The sequence below is a fragment of the Neophocaena asiaeorientalis genome, unplaced genomic scaffold, assembly GCF_003031525.2.
Source record: "Neophocaena asiaeorientalis asiaeorientalis breed wild unplaced genomic scaffold, Neophocaena_asiaeorientalis_V1.1 scaffold855, whole genome shotgun sequence".
Taxonomy (NCBI): domain Eukaryota; kingdom Metazoa; phylum Chordata; class Mammalia; order Artiodactyla; family Phocoenidae; genus Neophocaena; species Neophocaena asiaeorientalis.
In genome coordinates this window covers 389,348-401,487 of record NW_020171823.1, presented here as the reverse complement: position 1 = coordinate 401,487, position 12,140 = coordinate 389,348, and the positions used below count along the sequence as shown (strand labels likewise).

The following is a 12,140-nucleotide window of genomic DNA, read 5'->3' as shown; positions in this document are numbered from 1 at the left end:
AGCAGATATCTTTTTGAAATAGTCATGATATATTCTTCAGGTATTTGGCCAGCAGTCCAACTACAGCATCCATGGCAGGCCTATTTTTAGTTTATTTGAGGAACTTCCATATTTTTCTCCATAGTGACTGTGCCAGTTTACCTACCCACCAACAGTACACAAGCGTTCCTTATTCTCTACATCCTCACATATCTCTAGATTTTTTGATGATAGCCATTCAAACAGGTGTGAAGGTAGTATTGCACTGTGGTTTTTATTTGCATTTCCCTGACGATTAGTAATGTTGAGAATTTTTAACATGAACCGGCTGGCCATTAGTCTAACTTCTTTGGAAAAATATCTATTGCAATCCGCTCATTTTTAAGTGGATAATTTCTTTGTTTTCTGTTGAGTTATATGAGTTCCGTATATACTTTAGATATTAACACCTTATCAGATATAAGATTTGCAAATATTTTCTCCCATTCTGTAGGTTACCTTCTTGTTTTGTTGATTGTTTCCTTTGCTATGCAGAATTTTTTTAGTGTTGCCTTTGCTTTTAGTGTCAAATCTAAAAAGTCACTGCTGAGACCAATGTCAAGAAGCTTACAGCCTACTAGGAGGTTTATGATTTCAGGTCTTACATTCAAGTCTTTAATCCATTTTGATCGTCTAATATTCTTCTTATTCTTAACTAATCTAACAGATTATACTTTGCTCAAAATAATAACAGAAACAGGTATTTTGATTATGTATGCAGATACACACACACATATATATATATATATACACACACACACACATATATATGAAATGAATGACACCAATGGTTCAAGGAGCAGGAGTGAAAACATTGGCATACTGTGTAATAAGATACTCATGCAGCCCCTGCAGCTGTACAGTGTTACTTGAAAGTAGAATTGGATTAGTTGTAAAGGTGTATTACAATCTCTATGGCAACCACTAAAAAAAAAATTTTAAGTATAACTGATGTGCTAAGAAAGCAGAAAAAAAGTATCATACACTATGCTCAATTAAAGGTTTTAAAAGGCAGAAACAGTGAAAGAAAAAAATAAAGCAAAATATTAGTACAGGGCTTCCCTGGTGGAGTAGTGGTTAAGAATCTGCCTGCCAGTGCAGGGGACACAGGTCCGAGCCCTGGTCCGAGAAGATCCCACATGCCACGAAGCAACTAAGCCCATGGGCCACAACAGGTGAGCCTGCGCTCTAGAGCCCATGAGCCACACCTACTGAGCCCGCGTGCTGCAACTACTGAAGCCTGCATGCCTAGAGCCTGAGCTCTGCAACAAGAGAAGCCACCACAACGAGAAGCCCGCACACCGCAACGAAGAGTAGCCCCCGCTTGCTGCAACTAAAGAAAGCCCTGCGCGCAGCAACGAAGACCCAACGCAGCCAAAAATTAAAAAAAAAAAAAAAGCAGCAGCCAACCCACAGCTGCAGCCAGTTAAAAAAAAACCAAAAACCAAAAATCCCCAAAATATTAGCACAAAAAAGTAACGAAATTGTAGGTATTAATCAAACTATACCAGTAAGCACTTTGAATGTCAATGGTCTAAACACACCAATTAAAAGACAGAGGTTGTCAGAGTGGATAAAAAATTAAGACCAAATACAAGTGGTGTATGAAGAACCCACCATGTTACATATAAAGACACATACACATTAAAAAAGAAGTAGATGGCGAAATATATACCATGCTAACACTAATCAAAAGAATGCGGGAGTAGCTAAGATTAATTTAGACAGGTTATACTTTGGAACAGAGACAAAGCACAGCAATACACAATGATAAATGGGTGAAGTCTTCAATAAGACAAAAATAATGCTTAATGTGTATAAGCCTAACAACAGCATCAAAATACATGTGGCAAATTTTCTTTTTCATGTGGCGAAAACTGATGGAATTGCAAGGAGAAATAGATGAATCCACTACTAGAGTTGGAGATTTTAATACCTTTCAATGAGGAACATCTTCAGCAGGCACACAACCAGTAAGGACACAATGGAACTCAACAGCTCTATCAATCAACTGAATGAAATGGACAATTACAGACTACTGCATCAAAAACTACACATTCTTCTCAAGTTCACATGGAACGTTCTCTAAGACCACATTCCAGATCACTAAACGCACCATTGCAAATTCAAAAGACACAATACCTTCTGTCAGATAATAGTGGAACTAAACTAGAAATCAGTAAAACAAAGGTAGACAGAAAATCCCAAAACACATGGATACTAAACAACACATGGTCAAAAAGAAAAATCTCAAAAGAAATCAAAAATTATTTTGAATCAAATTAAAATGAAAACACAAAAGTCATAAAATTTGTGAGATGCACCCAACCCAGTCGTTGGCGAGAAATTTAGAGCAATCAGTACACTTCTGAAAAGAATCTGAAATCAATCATCTAACTTTCCACTATACAACAAAATTAAATCTAAAAGAAGAGCATATTAAAACCAATGTAACAGGAAGTATTAAGAATTAAAAATGAAGGCAATAAAACTGAAAATAAAACTCAAAAGAGAAGTATCAGTGAAACCAAAAGTTGGCCCTTTGAAAAGATCAACAAAATTGATAAGGCTAAGATGAGGGAAAAAATGAAAAAAACCCAAAAAACAACAACAACAAACCACAGGACAAAAATTACTAATAACATTAAATAAAAGGCAGAACATCATTACAAACCCCATGGTCATTAAAGGATAATAAAGGAATACTATGAACAACTGTACACCCACAAATTTGATAACCTAGATGAAAGGGACCAAGTGCCTGAAAGACACAATCTACCACAAATAACACTGGGAGAAAGAGATAATCTGAGTAAACCTGTAACTATTTAAGCTGAATAACAATAACTTTCCAGAACAGGAAGCACCACCATGCCCAGATAAATTCACTGATGAGTTCCACCAAAAATTTAGGAAGAAATTATGCCAGTGCTCTACAATCTATTCCAGAAAATAGAAACAGAGGCAGTATTTCAACTATACTATGAGGCCAGGAAAACGATCACCCTAATAGCAAAACATTACAAGACATTACAAGAGAACTACAGACTAATATTACCTCAACAATTATCAGCAAATCATATCCAACTATGTAGAAAAAGATTTATACACGATGTCAAACTGGGATTTATCTACTGTATGCAAGGTTAACTCAACATTAGAAAATCAATTGTTACAATACATCACACACCCACAGACCTAAAGAAAAATCACATGATCATGATAACAGATGCAGTAAAAGAAGTGACAAAAATTGAACACTTGGTGCATGATAAAATTACTGTCACTGAACTAGGAATAGAGAGGAACTCCCTTCATTTGATAAGAATATTTACAAAAAACCTGTAACTAACACCATATGTAGAGGGGAGAAATTCAAAGCATTCCCCAATAGGATCACAAACAAGGCAAGGCAAATATTTTGAGATGTTTTTGTAAATTTCTGCTTCTTTTGTAATCTTCTTTAGAGACTATGAATGACATAGAAAGAGTACTAATGATTCTCTATGGATCTTTCAAATAAAACAAAATGGAAACACCTTTTCATAGACCAAATAAACACAAGAGCACTACTCAGGTAATATTCTTCATATTAAAATCACTATGGAACTATTATGTAGACCTACTTACTTTACAATTTTAAATAAAAACATTTCAAAAACAGGGAAATCTTGCAAAACAGTACTTTCTCTATTAACAGTATGTATTTTTGCTAACTGTAACTTTGTTTAAACATTTAAAAGTTTAATAATTTGTACAGTTATAAAACCTAATTCTATTAACTGAATACACTGTTAGAAAAGTAATGTGCATTTAATTTAGCAAAATAATCTCCATGAAATAAACACTTACTCTCAATGATTCCTGGAAGGAGGAGGCCTGGTACTGTGCATACTTAGCAATTGTAGTATGAGATCTATTACTTTCACAGTGCCAGATTTTCTTTGTTCCAGTGGGATCCCAGTTTTCATCTGCTGGTTGCAACAACTGTGTCCTCACCTCTACTTTGTGTTCATTGTTAGCTTCTACCAAAGTTTTGGTAGAGAAAAGTCCAAGATCTTCATGAATAAATAAATTTTGTTAATAAATAAAATTGTATTTGGTACAATGAATGTTTCAAAAGTACTTGAACAAACCTGCACAGCAGTCCCATGAAGCATTACATCTAACCATCATGACAGGGTATTAACAAGGGACTGAAGGAAATAGCAGGATCTAATTTTACCTACATTTTACACGCAAAAGGTCTTCTATTATCTAACCTAAATCACTCATGATGCCTAATAATACCAACTTAAAAACCCACCCAAAATTTGCCAATAGCCAATAGAGGCATCATGTTAAAAATGTGCTAAGGAGACAGAAAGGAGGGGAGAACATTAAAATAAAAACTGAAAACACTGGGAAAAAACGCATTTCTGCGTGTTTTAACAAATGCAAGACAGGAAAAGAAATGTTCCAAGTTTTTTTTTAAACCTTACCCAATTTAAGAACTCCAGCAAGGCCACGTATTACTGTAACAGGGTTTTTGGGATTTATACAAAATTGATGTAATGGAGGAAAGAAAGCATCACGCTTATTTTCCAACTGTAAAATTCAAATATTGTGTTAGATTTCAGAAATGACTAAATATAATCCTGAGAATATGTTTTCATTTTTTTGTCAGGCATTTTTACATTAACAATGTACCTTAAACATTGAGTGCTACATATTACAGTATTTTATCATTAGTCCTTTCAGGAAAATCCTATTAGGAGAAAATCACTATATAAGTTAATTTTTTTTAAATGCATTTAATAAATTCTGAAATGATGTTATTAATTTCTGATATTGCACTAGCATTCACAAAATGATTTAAATAGCTTAATAGCTCAAAGGTATTTCACAAGTTTACTTATCAAGTGTACTTCCTTAATTCCTGTATAGAAGAGGTAAAGAAGTAAAATTTTAAATTCAACATCGTAAGTGTTTTAAAAACTATTATCAAAATAAAAAAATGATTTGATAAGATCCACAAAAGATAAATTGCCATTTTCCATTTCTTCCCACAAAGTTCAGTTTCAGAGGCTTAGTTTATCAGTAAAGTTTCATTTGGTAAAGGATTTACACAACGTCTGGTTAAAAAAAAGGGCCAGATTTCCAAAATGCTCTCTTATCTATAACATCATTCTAAATACTTCAATTTTTTACTTCTGTCTTAGAAGGTGATTGGAAGGACTTTTTTTTTCAGAAACTCTAAAAAAAAATCATAGAAACCTTTGATTTAACTAATACTAACCACATTTCTTTACCAAATGCCTAAATTTCTGAAAAGTAAAAACACTTAGCTTCAAATTGAAAATTTATAATTAACTACTTATATTTAACCTTTTCACTAACATGCACTAATCATCATTTTTATATCCTCAACCACTTTTTTAGTTACAAAAAATTCTTTTTTAAATTGAACCATAACATCAAGGTCCATATGATCAGCAGACGGCAGAACAGAGATTTAGAAGCATGTTAACAAAAAAACACATAAAACCAATTACCTATTGCTACTCAATTACCTATTGCTATATAATCCCAGTTCATAAGTGAGAAGACATTTTAAATTTAAATATTCTCTTCAAAAAATCTTTCTTGAATACACCTGTGGTCAGTAACTTTTTCTACAAAAGGACAGATGGTAAATATCTTTTGTTCTATGAACTACCTATGCTCTTTTGCTACTAGTTAACTCTGTCAGCCTAGTGCAAAGCAGTCAGACAACATGTAAATAAATGAACATGACTATGTAACAAGATTTCTATTCACAAAACCAGGCAGTGGACTGTATTTAGATTGAAAGATATCATTTGTGATCCTCTGGGATACAAACATGGTTTTCCAAAGTTTGTAACTTTTGAGAAAAAATTAAATTTTCCCTAAAAGGATCTATACTGGTTTAAAAATATTTCTATAAAGACAGACAAGTTCAGACATTTGACATTTCTAGTTAGTTGATGAGACTCACATAAATACTAGGTGTGGGTGGATTCAACTTGTCCTTTGGCAAGGGTGGGTACGGTGAAGACGGTGGTCTTGGAGGTGGACATTTATCCAACAAAATGTGACCATTAGATAGGCCATTTTTATCTAGATTCCTAGAAAACAATTAGAAGAAAAATATCAGTTTTATTGTAATTTTAAAAACACAAGATTAAAACAAGAGAAAATCTTAAGTTCTGTGTATAGGGCATTTTAGTATATTCATATCCATTCAGAAAAAAAGTTAATTTCAAAGAATAACTAAATATACTATATCCACATAACATCAATCATTCACAAAATATTTTTCCTCATAGTTTTCCAATTTATTTCCTCATCTAAAGAATATGAACTCCATTTCTTTCATATTTCACCTTTAGATTTGTTTCATTTAATGTTAAAAAAATAACTTGAACCAAAATATTTTAACTACCAATAATTTCACAGTAGTATTTATCTCTTTTCCTACATCATATTTCCAGATTACCTTTGTGACTACTTTCAAATCTAGGAATACCATTTGTTTTTTATTATCAAAACTGATTTTCTATGCAGCTCCCTAAGATTAAGCAAGAATCCAGTCTACTATAGTTACAGACTATAATTTTTAAAGTGATTTGTATAGTTGCTAAACATTCTCACATTGTATATAATTATTAGGTGATGGTATTTGGATTATTTTTTTCATTCATTGAAAGGTATCATATTTGGTAAGTTATAAATTCTTAAAATTTAAGAATATTGCTTCCAAACTCTCTCTTTTTAATATAAACCCATTATGGGGATAATTTTAAATTCTTAAAATTTTAAACTCAGAAAACAAATACAGAAACCTGTTAAGCTTTTGAAATCATTCAAGTTGTCATGTTCAAACACTTAAAGTAAAAACTAATCAATGAATTAAAATACATAAGGAAAATAGCACTTAAAAATATTAAATTTCAGATAAGAATCCAAAAGCTCTACTTTGGAAACTGAAATAACTATACACTATATTTCTTCAGAACAAATAACCGTATTTCTGAAAAACAAATTATATTTTAAATTTTCAAATTATACCATTACACAAGCTGAAGCAAAATAACCATTCCTTGTTTAGCTTTACTTTAGCTAAAGGGAAGAAAAGCCTGAAAATCAGGATATTTTGATAGGACTAATGAAAACTAAAGTTTCAAATGGATTAGTTATCAACTTTGAGATGTCATAATAAACAGCTTCCCGCGTGTATAACCTATTTTTTAGCAACGAAGAGTTGTGATTTTTTTTTTTCCCCCTGGCTGAGCCCTGTGTGCCTGCGTCCTGGGTTGCTTCCCTGACCAGGGGTCAAACCCAGGACCGTGGCAGTGAAAGTGCGGTATCCTAACCATTGGACAGCCAGGGATTTCCCTTGGACGGGGTTTATTGTTATAAATTAGACTGAAAATGCAGATTTCTCTATTTTTAAAGAAAAGAATTTACAAATATGAATTACATTAAAATTTTATACTTAACCACCAATTAAGTTTAAATGCTAAATCAGCATCTAGGTTTCATTGTCTGTCCACAAGGCATAATGACCCATGTGTTTAACGTTTTTAAATTTAAAAACAGAATTGATTCTAATTTATAAAATCCACAGAACTGTTGCTTACAACAAAAATACATATCTGAATCTAACAGAGAAAAAATTCAAGTGCCCTCGTTAGGCCAACGCAGTAAGACTCAATTATCTCTGTATGATAAAAGGCATCAGTTTCAATGCTGAATTACTTATCTGTCACTCTGTGTATTTTCCATGAAATGACTCAGTTTGGTTACAAAAACTTGTTTTCCAGAGACAGAGATATGATACAATATAATATAAATATTTTATAATACCCTAATATATGGATCGAGTGTGCTTAAAAATTTTTTATAAGCTTATTTAACATCCTCTATATGAAAAATGAGACACAGTGACAGGAAGTGACAGCTTGTATAATTCTGCCTGTATGGATTTTATGGTCCTGTAACAGAATAAAGTATGAATATATAGAAAAGTCAAGTAATGGAAAGTAAAAATAGATTTGAAAATTGGTGTGGCAGGGGAGATGAAGCATGATCAAGGGAGCCAAAACTAACCAATCACTTGAAATGCTGAACTCACATTTTAAAATCTAAAATCTTAACAGAAGCAAAGATGCTATAAATGCAACCAAAAGGAATGAAACAACAGCAATTTAAAATTTTAACAATACTTAAAAAACTGGTGAGAAATGTAGACAGAGAAAACTGCTCAAATAGTTCAATGAAATAAAATCTAATGATTCCTTAGTATGACCCTATCAATGGGGGTCAAATCAGACTACACAGATATTTACCAAAAAGAACTAATAAATGTTTTTGAAAATAAAGGAACCATAAGTTTTCTTCTCTGTTAAAATACCTATCAACACTAATGCATAAGGATAGGGCTGTGAATAACAGAAAACAGATTAACTTTTAAATAGGTATGACTGCTTTTTTTTTTAATGTGGATTATTTTTTGAAGTCTTTATTGAATTTGTTACAATATTGATTCTGTTTTATGTTTTGATTTTTTTTTGGCCAAGAGGGATGTGGGATCTTAGCTCCCCAACCAGGGTTTGAATCTGCACCCCCTGCATTGGAAGGGGAGGTCTTAACCACTGGACCATCAGAGAAGTCCCTGACTCCACTGCTCTTCAAGAGAAACTTTTTACCATAAAAATCCAACAAGGAAAGAAATGAAGTTGGGAAAAAAATGGAAGTGGGAAAGACTAAGGGTACCTCATTATTGCAGAAATGTATTACTACATAAAAATTATTTTTTAAATATCTTACTTTAAAATATCTTATTTTAAATTTACTTTTACTGTTCTTTTTTATTTTGGCGGTACGCAGGCCTCTCACTGTTGTGGCCTCTCCCAGTGCGGAGCACAGGCTCTGGACGCGCAGGCTCCGCGGCACGTGGGATATTCCCGGACCAGGGCATGAACCCACATCCCCTGCATTGGCAGGCGGACTCCCAACCACTGTGCCACCAGGGAAGCCCTTAATTTACTTTTAAATACAACATTTAAATACAAAAAAATGAAAGGTGCTCTACAGACACGTCATATACAATTTAGATTTTTTCCTCAATAAGTTTCTAAATCAGTCAGATTACACTCTCACACTTATGATTCTTTGAACTAATCTGAATGCTGAGTCCTGAAAAGAACACACCACTATCATTTAATACAACTGGTCCCCATAGGACAGTTATCATTTGCTGTCTTGGCTCTTTCTCTAAGCTGGATAATAATTTTATCCTCAATTTTCAGAACCTGTCCTTTTATTCTCTTTCCTCCATCCTTTCTTTTCTTTTCTTTTCCTTGCTCTTAGCTTTACAATTGTTGGAGATGGTGAAAGGTTATATATACCTTCACTAGTAAATTGGTACGCATATCTACTGGAAAAACCAGGCATCCACAGGAATCTATGGCATTTTAAAGTTATTTGCAACTTATAAAAACAAATTTACACATCTGCAGTAATAAGGCAAAAGTCCTTTTACTACTTTCTGAGCCAAAAATTAAGAACGTTACCCTGAATTTAATGTTTACATACATTTCATATATAAGGTGAGAAGATTAAAATTTAATCCACAATGAAAGACAAAAACTTCTTAATTTTAATTGTATTTTCACAAAATAATAATTATTTCCATTTCTCTATTACTCTACCCTAGGTCACTGCAAGTACAAACTATATAAATATTTAAAAGTCTTTCAGTTTAGAATTTTGTCAGTAACACATACTCAATGGTTGACTGGTGATGCCTTCTAATAAAATCATTTAAGTTCCTCAAAAATCTCAACATGTTTTAGTTTCAGCAATACAGAAGACACATAAAACCTCCTAGTTTCAGGAAGAGATAGTTATTAATCAAGAATATTTTTTAGGGGCTTCCCTGGTGGTGCAGTGGTTGAGAGTCCGCCTGCCGTTGCAAGGGACACAGGTTTGTGCCCCGGTCCGGGAAGATCCCACATGCCGCAGAGCGGCTGGGCCTGTGAGCCATGGCTGCTGGGCCTCTGCGTACAGAGCCTGTGCTCTGCAACGGGAGAGGCCACAACAGTGAGAGGCCCGTGTACTGCCAAAAAAAAAAAAAAAAAAGAATATTTTTTACATTTGACATTCAAAACCTGCATTAAATAAAACAGTCAAGGTAGATTAAAAAATAATCTTTAGGTCACATAGTTAATAGTATCTATTTTATTTCATTTCAACCTTAATTAGAAAGACCTTTTTAAAACTTAGTATATTATTATTCAAATTTCAAATGTTATGTTCTAGAAAATTGTACAGAAGCATTACCTGTGGCATTCTAACAAACCTTCATACAGATTTTATTCTCCTATACAGAACATTTATGAGTAACTATGAGAAATAATTTATTATTTAATTTTAGATTAGATTTTATTGTGTTTAATATGAACAGAATAAAAACACTACTTTAAAAATTGTATAACAGGTGCTGAAAAATTCACTGTGGTGATGGTTGGCACACATCTGAAAATACACTAAAAACCACTGCATTGTACATTTCAAAGGGACAAATTATGAGGTATATGAATTATCTCTCAATAAAGCTGTTTTCAAAAAAGGTGGATTTCAATCTGCAGAATGTGGAAATCTACAGTTTCACAATATCCAAGAAAGTGTTCCTCATTCTTAGTCTTCTTTTTTGTGTGAAGGCAATAAAACCAATTAAAAATCAATTTTTGAGGTCCATTCTTCTAAGAGTAGTAGAATATGGCTCCTCTTCCCAGGTAGTCTATTAACATTTCTCAATCCTTTCTTCCTTTCTCTTGTCCCTCCTACTTATTAGTTTATAACCTCTTCTAGAGTCACACAAAATGTTACCAGAAAGAAAACAAATAGTAAGGTTTCCCAGGCTTTGCTGTTTTCTACCAAGTATCATTTAATCCATTCTCTGGTTTCAATCCCCAGAGTAAGGTCAATCACAAAGAAGCCAATAACAACTCCAATAACAGATCAGTAAGGCTACAGACATGCCTCTCAGAGAAAGCAGGTTGTAGAAAAATGTTTTTCACATGTAACACACTGATATGATATAACCATAATACTGACGTACAACAAAGTTAGATATGAAAGTTATTTTAGACAAGTGACTATATTATCACCTTTTACATAATTTTTATTTCTTATAAAATCAAATATTATTTCAGTTTTCTGATCAAGTCAGGAGTCAACTATTTTCACTTTGTGATACACTTTTTCATACTAACCTGCATGCCTTCAGAACTTCTGTGGAATTTGAGTATATGGACACAGACACTGATGGTATGATCTGATGATCAGTTTTGTGGCTAATTGTAGGCAGGTCTGTTTTATTAGAGCTCTGTGAGTTCACTAGCCCCTCTCCGTTAATTGTTTGTAACCTAATGTGAGCACTGTTAAGGCTTGTAATATCACATGTTGTTGTCTGCTCAGTGGATTTTGGAGAAGGTGTTGTGGTGGGAATAACTGAAGAGGGTGAAGAGGCAACAGAAGTATTAGTCTTTGCATGACTTTCTGGGTGAATATTATTGACTTTGTCACAAGCTCCAGTCACCATACTGTCACTGCCTTTTCCAACCAACAATGTAGAGATCTGAGGATTGTATGAAATTAAATTTGGTGATGTAGAATCTCCATGGTTTGGACTGCAAACAGGTTCTGCCATCAGCTGCTGAAAATGATTAGAAAGTCCCTTGACACTAGCACAGCCATTAAGTGTGTCTCCAGTGTGCCTGCTTATTTCAGGCACTGAAGATCTACTTCCTGAAGATGTGCTCTCTTTGGTAAAGGTAATGCCTCGTTGTCCACCTGAGGTAGCAATATGAGAGTAGAGGTGATTGAAAGCAGTTCCCTGTGTTGAACTGCTAGGCAGCGTTCTATGTCCAGTCTGTTTCTGAATACCAGTGCTAGCCGCCTGGAGATACTGGGCAGGACCAGTGGAAAGTGAAGGTTGTTCATCATTAGATCCTGCTAAATGTGAACTCTGATCTTTGTGAAGCCCCTAAAAAAAAGGAAATAAGACTTTAAAAACCCAATGCTGTGGGTTTCAACTGAATATTATGCAAACT

General features: G+C 33.6%; 1 protein-coding gene across 6 annotated transcripts in view; it reads right to left on the bottom strand.

Moving 5' to 3' along the window:
• Positions 1-12,140, bottom strand: part of LOC112396007 (lysine-specific demethylase 6A-like) — a 164,745-nt gene that overhangs the window by 31,241 nt on the left and 121,364 nt on the right. For all 6 annotated transcript variants that reach the window (XR_003002486.1, XM_024739482.1, XM_024739489.1 and 3 more), the window contains 4 exons: positions 11,301-12,073; positions 6,017-6,146; positions 4,500-4,605; positions 3,871-4,076 (listed from right to left, as the gene is read on the bottom strand). Coding sequence is in view for 5 of the 6 variants with exons in the window: in XM_024739482.1 (XP_024595250.1) it covers positions 3,871-4,076; positions 4,500-4,605; positions 6,017-6,146; positions 11,301-12,073 (1,215 nt within the window). In the remaining variant the exon portion in view is untranslated. The remainder of the gene's footprint in view (positions 1-3,870; positions 4,077-4,499; positions 4,606-6,016; positions 6,147-11,300; positions 12,074-12,140) is intronic.